General features: G+C 44.8%; 1 protein-coding gene across 1 annotated transcript in view; it reads right to left on the bottom strand.

The window, feature by feature from the left end:
• The window catches only part of LOC136099665 (TOG array regulator of axonemal microtubules protein 2-like), a 29,835-nt gene extending 15,520 nt beyond the window's left edge, over window positions 1-14,315 (bottom strand). The window contains exons 1-9 of the mRNA XM_071805920.1: window positions 14,160-14,315; window positions 11,829-11,929; window positions 10,668-10,903; window positions 8,985-9,145; window positions 7,673-7,719; window positions 5,637-5,827; window positions 4,549-4,687; window positions 3,457-3,612; window positions 1,215-1,356 (exon numbers count right to left, since the gene is read on the bottom strand). Coding sequence (XP_071662021.1) covers window positions 1,215-1,356; window positions 3,457-3,612; window positions 4,549-4,687; window positions 5,637-5,827; window positions 7,673-7,719; window positions 8,985-9,145; window positions 10,668-10,811 — 980 coding nt within the window. The 5' untranslated portion in view covers window positions 10,812-10,903; window positions 11,829-11,929; window positions 14,160-14,315. The remainder of the gene's footprint in view (window positions 1-1,214; window positions 1,357-3,456; window positions 3,613-4,548; window positions 4,688-5,636; window positions 5,828-7,672; window positions 7,720-8,984; window positions 9,146-10,667; window positions 10,904-11,828; window positions 11,930-14,159) is intronic.
• Between the last annotated feature and the right edge of the window lie 1,564 nt (window positions 14,316-15,879).

Raw genomic sequence — 15,879 nt, 5'->3', positions numbered from 1 at the left:
AGGGCAATGCAGGAGGGAGAGCCTTCACTGCCACTCCATAGCTTGAGTTTGCACTCTACAATTTAGTCTTGTTCCCCACAGCCTCGCCCTCCCCTCCCCCAAAAAAGACAGCATGTCATAAAATACTCCATACCTGGGCAAGAATAGACAAAAAGCTGGATTTTCCAGAAAATCCCTACTTAAAATAACACCTACAACAGCAACATGTTATTTAAAAGTAGTAAAAACCCACCTCTTTCAGCATTTTCTTAGTGAAGGACCTGAGCTACATGAAGACATGTTACAGTCACTGGTTCACCAGGGCGGCAGGGCAGGGCTGGGCATCCACCCCCACTGGGGTCCCTGAGTGTAACCCAGACCCTGCAGCAGCTCCCTGCACCTCACAGGGCATCAAACAGGAGTGGGAAAGAGAAAGGAGAGAGGGGCAAAACAAAGTGATATTGCACAAGGAGGTGCATCATGGAAGACTTTTCATGGTTATCCCAGTGTGAATGGAGCCTTAGTGCACATATGCTGACTCAGAAATCAAAGGGAAAACCAATATCACCTGAAATTTGCTGAGTCTCCTCCTGTCTGTGTTCAATTTCAGGACACACTGTGATTATCAACAAAAACATCTTTGGCCCATATTAAGCAGTGAAGAAGAAAAAGTTTCATTCTAAAAGTGCAAGATTCCTGAAGGATTTTTTTTTTTCTTTTTACTTGTCTTCTGCCACAAGGCTTTCAGGGGAAATGACAGGCTGAGAAACTCCGTACCACATCTCAGTCCATTTCTCAGAAATAGGAACTCCCCATAGGTGCTTCTGGAACTTAGCTGCGGGAGGACCAGAGATAAATCCTTACTCAGTCCCACCCGGGCCAGTGACCTGAGGCACCCAAATCTGTAAACTCAAGACCACTTCCATCCTGCTTCTGGCTTCAGCCAGCAAATCATCTTGTTGTCAACTTTCTCTCTTCCCTGAAGGTTTCATTTGCAGCTACGTGGAGCAAAAAACCAACCTAGGAAACAGCAGGGACCTGCTGTGGCTCTAAGACTGCTATGGACCAAGGCAAATAAAAGGCTGCTCTCACATCTTTATATTGTGATTACTTTGGAGTGGTTTCAGTAGTTCCCTTGGGACATCTGGGATGTCTGGGCTCAGAGGCACTAGAAAAAAGGTTCTAACTTACCTTTACACTGAGAGGGAGAAAGACTGAACAGGGGGCTTTCTTACCAGTCATCGCTGCTGAGCCATGTGAGAGCATTGAGCAGCACCTGCTGTGCATTAGGGTAGGGTTTGGCTTCCCGGGCGTCCCCGCACTCTGGCTCATCTCTCCCCTTGGAGGAGTCCAGAGCAATGGGCGACAGTGAGTTCACTGTAAGGAGAGTGTCAGACATCAGCATTGCGTACCCCAGGGTGAGGCACCCTGCCACCGAGCAGATGGCAACCCAGTCCCCAGCCAAGATTACATATGCGCGCAAACTGGCATTGATTCAGTGGCTTCCCTGCTGTCTGGTTCATTTTTCCAGCACCCAACCATCTCACATTCATCCCCAGTTGGGCATCAGCTCCTTGTGTGAACCTGAAAATTGCACACACTGAGCCAGCTCCCACATCTGGATGGGTACCACAGCCAGCTTGCAGATTGATAGTGCTGCAGGGCTTACACTCACCAGGAGCCAGTGCTGCTCAGCAGGACTTGCTACCCCAGGAGTAAGCTCCTGAGATGTGCACATACCTCCCTGTATCACCTGCTGTGACCTGAGGCAGTGAGGACAGAGGGACCCTGTAACTTTCTGAGGAAACATCTCCAGCTGTCCCCAGCGAGCACCAAGCCTGAACAACCAAGTCCTGCTGGGCTTGGTCAAATCCACAAGGAGCAAGTGCCAGGGAATAGTGATACCTGACCTGCTGAGCCTGACAGCACCTCTGTTCCCATTTATCTCAACTATTCTGGACAGCAGGCAGCTAAGTGCACATACATTTTAGCATACCATTGGGAAAGTAGTAGTTTATGGATTTCACTATTTTCCGAGCATGAGGAATATTTACTATTTCAGAGGTACCCATTGGCTGTATTTTGAAGATGCTGAGGTGAAATTTATTTGTCATCAAATGTATTTGTTTGCAAACTATGCAATGCCTAAGCTTTCTCTTGTGGAAAAAGGCAATTCCTAGTCTTGATAGTTGTGACAAAAAAAAAGCCTTCCAAATGTGAACTGAGAATAAAAATATGTAAATATAGATGCAAATTGTTGGCAAATACAGTTTCTTGATGATAAATATACCAGGTATAAGAACATTCAGATGACAAATGCATTTGTTATGAAACCTATTTATCATCAAAAGCATTGTAGGTCAAAAACTTCATGCATTGCCTGCAAAAGCTCATTTCCTAAAGTGTAGACGTAAACATCTGAGCTGTCTAAAAGTACTGAGTATAAATATTACATAGAATCTAGGCACTACTATGGACTCTGTAGTGTTTTTATGCTACCTTACGTGTTCTATGAAGTATGGAGGAACTGTAAAATCAAAAATATTCAGATGGGTACTAATTTGGATGTTACCAATACTACTATCACTGACATCAGTGACATATGTACATATGCACAAGTATGTGCATATACACAACTATATTCGAGGTGAACGGAGAGCCATGTCAGGCTAGTTCTGATCAGTTTTGAAAACTGGAGTAGCATCACTAGGAAGGAGCATTCAAAATATCATTCTTAGTTCCCTTTTTCCTAACTCTTGGTGCTCAGGATCATAACACAAGGTAGGCCACCCACAAAGGAGAGCTGAGAATCAGTATGCTCACTATCTGCTGCATATTTGCTGCAGGGAGTGAGCAGCCTGGGAGCACCAGTAACCTCTCATGTACGTCTTCTGCTACAGAGAGCCACTGTATTTGGGTGGGCTGACCAAAATACAGTCGGAAATACAGGCACTGCTTGTTCCCAGTTTGCATTGCAGGCAGTGGGATGAGAGATGCTACAAGTCGTTAAGCACTTCTAGATGCAATAGAATGAATGTATCACTTCTCTAATTTCCATGAAGAGGCAGCCCTTGCTGCGATAGTAGAAAAACTGGCTGCAGAGCCAGACAGCAGCACAGGCTAACTGACCATGGTGGTACACATATGTGCATGGTGAGCACACCCTGCCAGACAGTACTGGAGCTCAGTCCTGCAGTTACAGCTGCTTCCCAGCACCAGTGTTATGCTTTGGACTATCAGTACTGGCAAAAGCTATAGCTTAAGGCTTTACCCCTACTTCATGCAGCTCAGCTTCCCAGTGGATCTGTAAGCACCAACTGCTCCAGTATCACTGAGCTGGAATGGATCCAAAGGAGGTTTGCTCTCAGTCCTCTGAACAGGCTTTGGACCTGAGATCTTACCTGTGGTTGAGGAGTGAGGCAGTTTGTGCTCCTTGTGCTACGTACTGGTGTGGGGGCTGCAGGGGAGCAGGCTCACCTGAGGAGTTGCGTGGGACGCTGCTGTTCTTGTTGATGACAGGCATGCTGGGCAGTGCGGGCCTGTTGAACCGCTTCCTCAAAGCAGTACCAGTGCTCTCTTTGCCTGTATTGCGCATGCTGGGAGCTGTCCCATTGACAGGTGGTGGGCCAAAGCCTGCAGAGACCAAAAAGGATCTTGTTAAGAGGAAACATCTGAACAGGGTGGACTATCCCTCAACAGGGGGCTTGGAAAGGGCTAGAAGTCTTGCTGGAGCTGGGTAACATCTCTTTGTTATCCCAGACAATGATCACACAATGTGGTGATGCTTTCCGTAAGAAATGAGGAAAACTCAGTGCTGCTTTTCTTTTGCTTTCTTGTTTCAGAGGCTGGATAGGGAAGTTACATTCTAGAGGTTCCCACCTCAGCACTCCTCACTAGTACTTCACAAAATAATAGCAAGAAAAAGAGCAGAGAACCTTGTCTGATGCCCTTGGGCTGAGTGCTGACACTTAAGTTTGCTGCTGCTGTGCTCAAGGTAGTGCGTGCAGCTGTACAATCAGAGTCTGTCAGCTGCAATTAAGTCAGCAATGCTGCTTGCTCATGTGGGTGAAACGCAAGCTCTGGCTAAGGGCTCCAGCACAGCTCTATAGTGTGAGCTCCTCAGCAAGGAGTGGGGTGAGCAGGATAATCTGTCCTATCATGTGAGCAAGATATTTTGTGTTTTAATTAGATACAGTTTGATTTTGTTTCTTCCAGGGGCACCTTGGTTGAAAAGCCTTCTTTTGGACTCACCCATTCACCTTTCCTGGAGGCTACTCTCAATTAGAGAGTCTGAATCCCCAGTGTAGTTTGCAAGACAGAATTATCCAGTCTGAAAGACTTCATAGGAGAAGTGGGGAAAGTGATTTACTGTGACTGACTCAGTATGGGCCGGGAGCAAGACACATCATGGCTCTGTATTTTTCTTTGAAAAGTGGAAATAAGTCCTGTGTAAGCTTCCACTCAGATGCAAGTTTAACAGCCTTCCAGTCCAATTTCATAGACATTTGCAACACTATGTAAGTAGCAAGCAAGCAAACAAAAAGGCTCACAACTATTGCAACCACTTACTTTTGTTGGCTGCATCCCTGGGGTCAGTGTTCAGTGCAGGGAGCTGCAAGGGCTTTTCTGTCTCTTCCTCCCTCTCCCTAAGCACAATCTTCCTCTCTCTCATTTTATTGTAAGCTGACTTGCACAAGACAACGCGGATCTAGTTGCAATGGAAATAAATCATAGCACATGAAAAAAGATGCACAAACCACACACAACACCTCATCAGGAACACAGTGGTAGCGTGTCATCTTCTTTACTGCAGCTCCATATACATCTCAATAGTTTCAGAAGAATTCCTCCTTCCCTCACCTTGGCAGACAATTACAGCTAGTGATATGTAACACTCCATTGCCATAACCTTCTACTGGCCCAAGATGCTGTTTCTCAATCTATGTCAAGAAGACCTGCTTGAACCAAGAGAGTCATAGCAGCGCTCCAAGACAGATTAAGAGCTCACCTTACTGTGAGCAGGTGGTTCAGTTCCTACAGGCTATGGCAGGGGAACAAAACCCATCTGCAATAACCAGCAATGAGAGGTAATTTGCTGTTTCTTAACAGTCATGGCCAGTAATTGCAGTTGCTTCTCACTTCCTTGCTTCTGAATGACTCAGCTGCTCTCTGAGAACCCAGAGTCCAAAAAAGGAGTCATGTGAAAACAAGTTGGAGGAACATTGGTCTTATTGAATAGAAAAACTGTGAATGAGATGGCTGTGAGATACAGCAAGAAAGGTAACTAAGGAAAAGCAAGGTCTTCTATTTTATTCTGCAGCCTTCCTTGCATTCAACATTATAATCTTTGCTTCTGTGCTTCCAAGCATGCACTGTGCACATGTTCACTGATGTGTAACTTGCCCTGCCATTCAGATCTGCTCTAAATCGGCCTCCGCACATAAAGAATGCTTTTTGCCTAACCTTAGCACCGCCTCTCAACCAGTGACTTCTGCACCAGGGAAAATACTCAAGTAATTGCTCTGTAGTTGTCAAATGTATTCCAAATAGAATCTGCTCCGCAAGAGGGGAAGATTATGATTTTCAGTGACATTTTGTGCTAAGCACTGAACAGTCATTGAAAAGGAAGCCTGCTCACCCCTGTCCTTAGCCATTACCTTTTCATTGCTGATCTTGAAGTCATCGACACTCAGAAGGCGAGGCCTCTCACGATGGTTTGTCTCCTTGGCCTGTCTGAGTGGAAGGCTTGGCAATGGGACCACAGGTTCACGCAAACGTCTGGCAGACTTCACATCACGAGCAACGCGATGCTTGATAGGAGGCAAAATGGGTTCCAAAGTCTGGACCTCTGATAAGACAAGGATATAGATCGTGTATGATAACAGTAAGGAAGATAGCACCTTTCCAAACAGATGGCGTACTACCATATTGCACTGGCAGCAGAAATGACATTGCTTTGTTGGCCACCAGACTCAAACCTACTGTGCGATAAAGGCCTCAGCCCTTGGATTCTGGTGAGCAGCTGTGTTTGATAGAGAAGAACAGAGAGATGGAGATTGCTCTTGCCAAAAGGGTTTGTCTCTGTTCCTATCCATTTTGATTTTAGTAAACATCCTCTTTTCCCCAGTTACTAAAGAACTACTGGGTTTTAATAGCTATATTTAATAGTCTTTGTAGAGGTAAGAATTAACATTTCCTCCTCTTTGCTGGAATATTTTAGAGGGCATTAAAAGAAAAGCTTAGGATTGCTAGAGTGTTACCAAAAGCAGAATTGTGCTCTTGAAGCCAGAATTCATTTTCCCCAAGGGGTTTCATTCTAAATTGCAGTAGGTCAGCCCACTTTCTGGGCAGACTCACCAAAGGCTGATTTTCTTAATGGGAATAGCACAGTACAGCTCATTCTGAAATACTCTCCAAAAAGAGCTATTAAAACTCGGAGAACTAATCATTCCTTACATGGCTTCACAGATGATAAAATCATGTGATAGCCAAGCAGTAAAAAAGGAATAACTTTCTTAAATCAGGAATTTTTTCCCTGCAGAATGGTCAGGTCAATAACAAAAGAGAGAGAAAGATGGTTTAATGATATATCTCATTTCTAGTCTATAATGTATCCATCAAAAATGTCACATTACTTGCTCAGCAATAGTTCTCCCTAGTTGCACCCAGCATCCTAGCTGCATATCAGCAATAAAGGAATCATTCCTATTGGGAATGCCCATTATTTGTCAGGACTAATACTGAGCTGAGGGACCAGTGGATCTTATTGCTTCTTCTGCATCAGCACAATTGTTTCTCAAATTCCCATCTCTCCTATTGCTACAAACCCACAGACGGCAAAGGGGCAGCAACGGTGTCATTGAGGTTTTCAGGTTAGAAGTACTGGCTGACACAGATGCACCAGACACCAGATTTTGTCTTGCAGAACTCTAATTGCTAGTGACAACGCAAGGCAGGGAGCAGAGGAAAGTCAGTAAGCATCTCCTACCCAGCCTCAGTGTGCAATACTGACATATGCACATAGAGTGGGGGAAGAGATTTGTAATCGTAAACCCAGGATATGTGACTTGGGGTAAATGAGTTGCAACAAGGAAACCTCATTACTCAGCATTGAATTTAGGCTTGTACTTAAAAGGACAGAGAGCTCAGGTCCTGCGTAGGCTGGATCCTTAAGTCTCTTTGTAAAAGGAAAATTCACAAGGACTTGCTATCATACAAGGTTTCACTATTTCTTCCAATGCAAAAATAGGCTCTGCTGATTAATCTACTTCAGATCTGAAAGGGTTCAGTTCAGAAGCTGCTCAAGATAAGGTTTTCTCCTTCAAGTGTTGGAGGAATGAGTGGGCACATTTCTCATTTCATGCAAAATGCCTCATTTTTCTCTAATCTTTGTGACATTAGAGAGCATGCTGGGGGTTAAAAGGTATAAGCATGAGTTAGGGGAACATTTTCTTTTCCTCCTGTGCATTTGCAGGGCCCCAAGGTACTCTTCTAGCTCCTGCCATTCATAACTCCATGCTGGAGTCATTTTCACTGGATCAACAGAGCACATTTCCCAGTGGCTGGTCTCTGAGGAGCCATCTGAGTGCATCAAAGAATGAAAAAAGTTACAGGACAGTTTTCAGCTGAATTTTCACATTGCCATCCATGAGTCACCTATGTTCTTTTTAGGGCAACCATGCCCTGTACCCACCTTGAGATTTAAATGTCTTCTCTTCACTTCTGCTGCCTGATCTTGACCTTAAGAAAATTGAGGACAAAATAATATATGAGGATACAGAAGGAGAGGCAAACTTCCTTAGCAAGATCCATCTGATGAAGGAGAAAATGCAACCCATAAAACCAACAATACACAAAGGTGATTAATTGTCACTAAATTTTCAGCTGCTGGAGTCACACAGAACTGGTCAAGCTCCAGCTGAAACACAGGATTTCAATTTGGGCCTTAACTATCCAATTCTGCTGTCTCTGCTTTCGGAGTTGAGTGGCTCTCACTGTTCATGCATCCTTTCTGAATCAGCAAGAGATGTTAAGCCAGCCATAAGTCTGTATTGAGTGCAGCTACCTTTATAGTGCTGTAGAAGCCTAACATTGCTTGGCCATGCCTTAAACTGATGGCAGTATCTTGTTACACGTGGAAATACCACTGCTGTCTCCTGAGAATAATCTTACACCTCCCTGTTCTTTTTAGAAGAAGGGTTTTTCCAACTCAGCTGGTAGGTAAGTATACTCAGATTGCACTGTAAAAGCTATGCTGAAGCTTTTGAATTGGAACTATATTTCTATGACTCCTTATTTATTGTTATAACTAGGATAAAGCTGACAGCTAGATTTCCTCACGCATATCGAAGCAAACATCTTTCCATCAGTTACAGCCCCATAACTGTTCTCTAGTACTTTCCACCCTTTGATCTTAAAACCATATGCAAATATTAGGCATCTATAGAATTAGACATCTATAAACAGAGATTTATCTGGGCTTCCATTTTACAGTGAAGGCCCAGACACAGAGAAGTTATAATTGATGTTTACAGAAGCAGCATCTGAATTTACAGACAGCTCTACAATAGTCAATATTTGCCCTAACATAACTTTGCAGGTACAGGTATTGGCAAAGATCACACACAAAACCAGATGCTGTATTCAGATCCATGCAATACAGTTCCCAAAGGGTGCCACAAAGATTACAGAGTGAATCAGTATCAGAGTTCAGCAGAGGACTTGCTTTTAAGTTCCTCTTAAGTCCTGCCTCCTCCTGTGCCCCACTACCCAAGATCTTAGAGGTGGCTTTGAGTTGATCTTAGAGTTGGTGAGAGTTGGTTGAGTTGCTTAGAGCCAATCTTAGATGTTGGCTTTGACACAGTGCTGGTCACCAGAGATACAGAAAGTGGTGAAAGTACAGAAGTTTGCATAAATATATTGAAGAACTGACCGTGGAAAACAATCTCACAAGATGAGAAGTGTGAGATGAAAAACATATTGGAGAAGCGCACACTTTGGCTTACCTCATCTCTGGGGCCTCTTCGAAATCCGCATTCTGAGAGCCTGCAGCACTGTCAGGAGTCCCATCAGAAGATGTTGCTGACTCGGGGATCGGGGAAAGCAAAGCCATTCCCCGTGGCTTGTTCCCATTGTCACCACTGCAATACGAATGCAGCAGGGAAGCCTGGAAATAGTAGAACAGTGCTCAGCTGGAGCATCCAGCGTTCCCCGTTGATGCCAGAAGTAGTTTAGCCATGCTCTTAGCTAGGACATACCAGGAAAAAAAAAGTCAAACTGGTGGAGCAACTTGACCTAGGATGGGCGATGTAAAGGGAAGTGATGAGGGAGAGACAATGTCCCCATGCTGTTGCCAGCTCTCTCCTCTCACTCACCTCTCTAGCAGTGGCTGCTTTCCCACCTGGTATCCATCTGCTCGACGTAAGGATGTTCTGCATGCCATTGCTTCTATAAGCCTTTCTGATGGTAAGGGAATGGGCTTAGATCACTAGCCTCTCGTCCCTAAAGCACCTACCAGGCATTGTTGAACTCCAGCCAAGTCCCCACGTAGTCATTCTGCAGGCTGACAAAACCTGCTTTCCTCAAGCCCATCTTTTTTTTTCTGCTTTCTGCCTTTCCCCTACTAGCCCTTTGGCCCAGATTCTACTGTGCTCTCTGGATACTTGGTGCTCTCCAGCTCCCACACAGTTAATTTCAGGCTCACCATCATTTTCTGAAGTTCAGCAGAGCTCCCACCCTGCAGCTCTGTGTCTCTGCCTGCTGAAATTACTTCAGGCTCTCCCTGCCATGGCTAGGAAGGGGATGGAGGGAGTGGAGGCAGACATGCACCCTTCCTTAGTATCCCATCATTCTTGTCACAGATAAAGAGCCAAATCAAGACCTGTTCAAATTCCAGTGAAACCAACAGAGCGAATGTCAGGGATACAGTCGGCCCTGTATCTGCAAGGCTGAAATCAAATACATTAGCCTTTTATTGGTTATCCAGTTTACAAAAATTGTTTTTCATCTGCCTTCTCCTTACCACCACAGCAAACCCAAAACAACTGCAGCTTCTATCCATCCTGAAAAAGTGGATGGAGTCTGGACTCCATTACCCATGGCCAGAGTTGGCAGTTCCCTTCACCTATCCCTGGGCAGAACCATGGGAGATAATGAAGCTGCACGGAAGCCACTGAACTCTAAAAACATTATTAGAGATAACCCTGTAGAAGGACGTGGCTGTATAACTCAAAAACTGAGAGAACCTAGAGCAAAAACCAGCAAACATCTGTTTCTGTCTAAACCAGACAGAGCTGATATAAAAAGCCACAAAGACACTGGTGTGTCTGCAACAGTAACTATTATACCATGTATACAGAAACGTGGATTTTACTAACTGTAGAAGAACATGCTTGACCACGTGAGACACATTTAGTTGCTCTGATTCATTGCTGGTGTGTTCTCAGTCAGAAAACACAGCAGGAGCCACTAGAGAGCACAGAAACTATTCTCCTATTGATACAGACTGAGGACATCAAGTCTGCAGCATGCATGTTGCAGAAACAGCCTGAAGCACAATGTCCAGCTGAGCACTTTCTTGGCTCAGCTGTTTCCCTGGGCTCACACTGCAGAAAAAGAAGATCTCAGAGCTCTGCCTACTGGAAATAAACTGAAGACCCACTACACATGATTTGGCTTGGTTTCCTTACTTTACATCCTTCACTCTCTGACATCAGCTCCGTGTTATCCTCATCACTGGCATCATAGTCTGTGTCATTTTCCTCATGCTCCTGCTCTCCATCGCTTAACATGCAGGTCTCTGAGGAAATAGGTCTGTTCTGGTTGGGAGACATAGTCTTGGAGGTTTCCAGGAGCTTCGGGGAAGGTGATCCGGAAACTACTGGCTTCAGGGTAACCCCCTCAGGGTCATCACAGTCAGTCAGGCCTGCAAAGCAGAGACACAAAGCATAATAGAAGCAGCACTGCAAACATAAAGCACCTGAAGCTAGATATTTCATTGGACAGATTTATTGGAAACTTCTAAATAGCTGCACAGGGAAACATGCTCATGCTGGCAGCCACTTGAAGCAGGCCAGTGGACAACACTTAGGCACTCCCACAGAGCCACCAGAGGAGCATCCTGGTCCTCTGAGCTCCTGTCGAATAACAGAGAGCCCATGGACCTGTGCATATCCAGAATTATTCACCTGCACATTCACTCTCCTGCTCCTCTCCCTGCCTCACAGTTGTACACCCCTACAGCAACAGGGAAGGTTATTGCAGGGGGCACAACTGTTCCCTGGGAATGTGCACTAGCTTTCTAGGCTGGGAAAAGACCCTTCTTCCCACAGGAGAGCAGGCAGGTTCCCGCCTTACCACTGTATGAGGCTGACAGACCGTCAGACATCCTCCTCATCTTCAGCTTGTCTTTGATCTGGATGGTACCCGGGTCAGCGCTGCTTGCCTCCCTCTCTTTGGGGTCCTGGGTCGAGGCTTGGTGAGAAAGGTGGGGGTGGTCACCTCCTTGCCCAATGCTGAAGTCATGCACATCAGCCTCACTGGCCCAGTCATCCGGGAGAGGATGCCTGATTTATGGCAGTTGGGCCACAATCCCTGTCCTGGCTGGCAGTGGTAGTGATTTGGCTACTGTTGATGAAGGAGAAAGCGTAATGAACTAATGATAGCGAGATGTGATGCCATATGCACCACTGAAGGAGGACAGGATCATCTGCAGCTCTCTGTCAGCCACCTACTCTGATGCAGAGCCAGCACATGAGGACTGACCTCCACGGACCCTTTCTCCCTGATTTTTTATTTTTTTTCATTTGGCTGAGGCGACCATTGCACATTCAACCCCCTTCCATCCTCACCTCCTTCTTCAGTAGTCCAACTGCTGCCACAAAACCGCAAGTTTGAATCAATGCTTCTGCCTCGCAGAGCCTTGTATCTGGGTTTGAATTTGGGAACGCTCCTGTAGTAGACAGCAATTGAGGTGTGGTATTTAGCTTTAAAATAAGAACAGTACAAAAGACTCAAATTCACAACATTTGATATGGAGACAAAAAAAAACCACCAGACACTTTTTTTCACAGAAGATTAACACACTAGTCCTGGCCTCTGGAATGGTCACTGTGATGTGTGCTCTCAACCTACACCCAGCCACACCAGCAGCAATATGGTACAGGCTCCAAAGGAGACAAAGGCCTGAGCTTTAGCCAGGCCAAGAACTTATTTTAGGAAACCCACAAGAAAATAGAATGGCAGAGTGAACAATGATAAGTTGTGGGTGCAAGGAGTCTCATGCAGACCTTTCCCACTGTATGCAATTTGACTTCAAGCCAACCACTTTATTCCATAAATATGACAGCCTGGGTGAGCCTACAGTGAGCTGTCTCTGCTAGACAAGCGTGGCTGTAGGGCAATGATCTTTTACTATTCACTGATCACTGGATAAGCACAAATTTAAGTTTTATACTAATCATTTAGCTCAAGTAAATGCATTTGAAATAGAATTAATCACTAGATTATAAGGTTGTGTAATTTTTAAGATACTGTCTGTCTCACTTTACTTAGTAAGCTAAATTTGCTGAAATCTTAAACTGTATGTTGTAAAGTTCTGCTCATATTCACTGAACTTGTATCTACTTAATGAAAACAAAAGCAGATACAGACAATCATGGACACGTAAGACAAGGCCGGTTTTGTACTTTGCTGAGCGAAACAGGATTCATTTCAACCAAATAATGCCTTCAAGGCCAGCACAAAGTGGCTATGGACTATAAACATGTCTGCAATTAAACAAAACAAAGGCCTGTCTGAAGACGATGAAAGAATCCAATGAGAAGCAAGAAGACCTCAGATTCAAATAATGCTATTGGACTGAATAATTGCATGAGGGGACATAAGCAGGTTGAGATGCAGAATGGTGAAACTTTTAAATCCTAGGCAAGCAATATAAAGAATTGCATGTGCCCATATAATCCTTTCGCCATAAACACCTATAATCCCTGGCCTGTTTTCCTTTACCCTTTGTGTCTCTTAGACATAAACTGTTGACCTAGTCTGGGGCTAAGTTTGGATCTAGCCACACCTAGACTCCTCTGCAAGAAGGAGTTTAGAAAGCAAGGGGATCCTTTCTGAACCTCATGACTCAACGGGAGGGCCTCCCTCTACCCTTTCACATTTCCTGCCCCCATATGAATCACTCTAAACAACTCTCACCCAATTCTCCTTGATATCTCCTTCACGCAGTAGGTAGCAGAGTACCTTTTGTCGCTCTCTTAAGCTGCACTCTAAGTGAGGTAAACACTGCACCGTGGCAAACTGTGGCAGTCACCCACGACAGTAACCTCAAATGATTCCGTTGGTTGGTGCACTTGCATTCCAGCATTGTGACAGCTCAACATTCTACATATTTGCATATGATTTGCTAGTTGTCCATCCATGACTGCAGGATTTCTTTCCTCTCCTTTCAAAGTGTAGACAACCCACAATGGTCTCTAGAGTTTGGCAATGTCTAATAAGTAGATACTTTCTGAAGTTATAATAGTTTGAAAGTCCTTCGTTCCTGTAATTCCCACTCCATTTTGGATTGAGTTTTGATTTGGTTTAGTTTTAGATTTCTCTTCACAACAAAGAAAATACTAGGACACAAACAATTAATCACTAGGTATCATAACTAAAAGAAGGTTTGCACTCTGCATTAGATGTCCCCATTGGCGTATTTGATTATTGTATCTGCAGGACACAAACTGTCCATCCAAATCTTCTCCTTTGTTCTGCTTCACCATTACAGGGCTTTACTCCCTGCTTTCTTTACTGCAGAGACACCCAAAAGCAACAAAAACATAGCCTGCCCCCCAAAATTTCTGATATTGGCTGTTCCTGAAAATTCAAGATTATACACAGCATGTTTCCCTGCCTCATGTCCTGTTCAATGTCTTCCCCATTCCCCAGCCTCTAAGGCTGGCCTCTCACTTGTACAGCATGAAGAATAGCTGCTGCAGTTGCCAGCATCTCCAGGGTCTCATGATCAGCACTTTGAATGCAGCTTTTGTAACACGCTCTTCCTCCCTGAGCTGAGCAGCATTCCTGGGCACTGGCACTGCCGCTGCAGACAAACATCCTCCAGGCAAAAGCTGCAGAAACAGGATTGCAACAAGCCCAACTGAAGGAGTCTCCAGTCTGCTGCAGCCCTTTACCTGCTGTGAAATCATCTTGTGTGGCCATGGTGGGGGGGAGCAATGGATTCTTTGCAGATGAAACTCTACTTGATGTGCTGCTGGTCGGTGGGCCTGATACAGCTGCTGATGGGTTCCCCTGCAGCATCAGGAACCTGGATGGAAAAATAACACTGCTAGTGCAAGTGACAGCCACCGATTCCTGGCATTGCCTTGCCTACAGGGTTCCTGCGTACAAAACAACATTAAGATATATTCAAGCTACATTTTCCACGTTCTGTCAAAATCATAGCCATAAAGTACAAACGCTGGACAAAGACTACTGTAACGTAACTCTACCCCAGCAGCTGCTCTCCCCATGGCTGTATGGGCACGACAGCAGAGGCAAGTCTCTCACCAGGCCCAGTGCTGTTGGGCCCAGCACAGTGTCTCAGGGTTGTTCCCACTGACCTCAGTGCTGCTGCCACTGCAGCAGGAGCATCGTTTCACACATTTGGTACAAAGAGCTGTAATGTCATGCTGGACTTACCCCAAGAACAACTGGAAAAATGGGGGATAGAATAGTTTGCTCTTTTTTAATACAAATGTACTTGGATTTTAGGGGGTTTACAAGGCTGATGATAGTGGAGACTGGTGTGTAACTCATATCTGTAGCACTTTCCACCAGTCTGCAAGACTCCTTTTCTGCAGGAAGGGGTAGGTAAGATTTTCTGACACATCCATGAGTAATTCTGAGCCACAACTCAAACCACAAGCCAAATACTTCCAAATCTGCCACTCCTTGGGAAAGGAAGAAGAAAAGCAGCTGAAACAACTGCTGTTGTAGCTGAATTGCCTACATTTATAGCGTTGCTGAGGTATCTATCATGCTTGCAGCACCTCAGCAAGCCTGAGGCTACAGCACAACCCATAGTCAGGGCTGCTAGCTATCCAGAAACTACCTGCCATTCTCACATCAGCAAGCACACATCCCAAGGGGCTCGAGGAGTTGTAGGCAGTGTTATAGTGCACAGGGTATATGAGAGTAAAGGAAGTTTATGCTTAGCCCTTCAGGTTAGTGCTACAGCAAAATGTGACATTTTTCAGCCTCAGTCTCTGCAGTCCATTTCCTTAACAGTTTGGTTGCTTTCACTTCGAAACTCTAGAGATTTCTTTTCACCTTCTGATAGGTACTTCAGTCACCATACAGGGCTTTTGCTTCCTTAAATGGATTAACCCGTTTCTTATGGCCTAAATGAGAGGTAAGAGGGGATTTTGCTGAGTGTACCTTAGGATAAGAGGTCAGGATGATAAACCAGCAGTAAAATTCCTACAAACGTCAGTGAGTATAGAAGGATGCCAATGTGAGCTGCTTTTGAAAATCCACTCATAGGTGCCTCTAAAGGTCTGCAAACAGAACAACTATCACATGCTAGCTAAGTGCAGCCAGAAGGATCAATCACAGAACAGTTCAGTTAAATTATTACAGAAGGAAAAATGCCTCTGCACTAGATGGAAGAAGCAAAGGCAGGTTCCTATTAATGTATTCTGTAAGCTTCAAACAAATAACGAAGAATGCCTGTACAGAGACTTTAGGTACCCTCCTATCAGTCAAACTTATAGTCAGATAAAATGCTATCCTCAAGCAAATTTCAACAGAAATTGTTCATATTGCAGCAAGGCCTTGTACTCCTCCACCTCCTACTCAAGAGATTTAACTCTGCTCAAAAGCTGTCAAAGTGTTCATCTGGAATAAAGCAAG

The sequence above is a fragment of the Patagioenas fasciata genome, chromosome 3, assembly GCF_037038585.1.
Source record: "Patagioenas fasciata isolate bPatFas1 chromosome 3, bPatFas1.hap1, whole genome shotgun sequence".
In the NCBI taxonomy this organism is placed as follows: Eukaryota; Metazoa; Chordata; class Aves; order Columbiformes; family Columbidae; genus Patagioenas; species Patagioenas fasciata.
The sequence above is the reverse complement of the archived record's forward strand: the minus strand, read 5'-3'. Positions and strand labels throughout refer to the sequence as shown.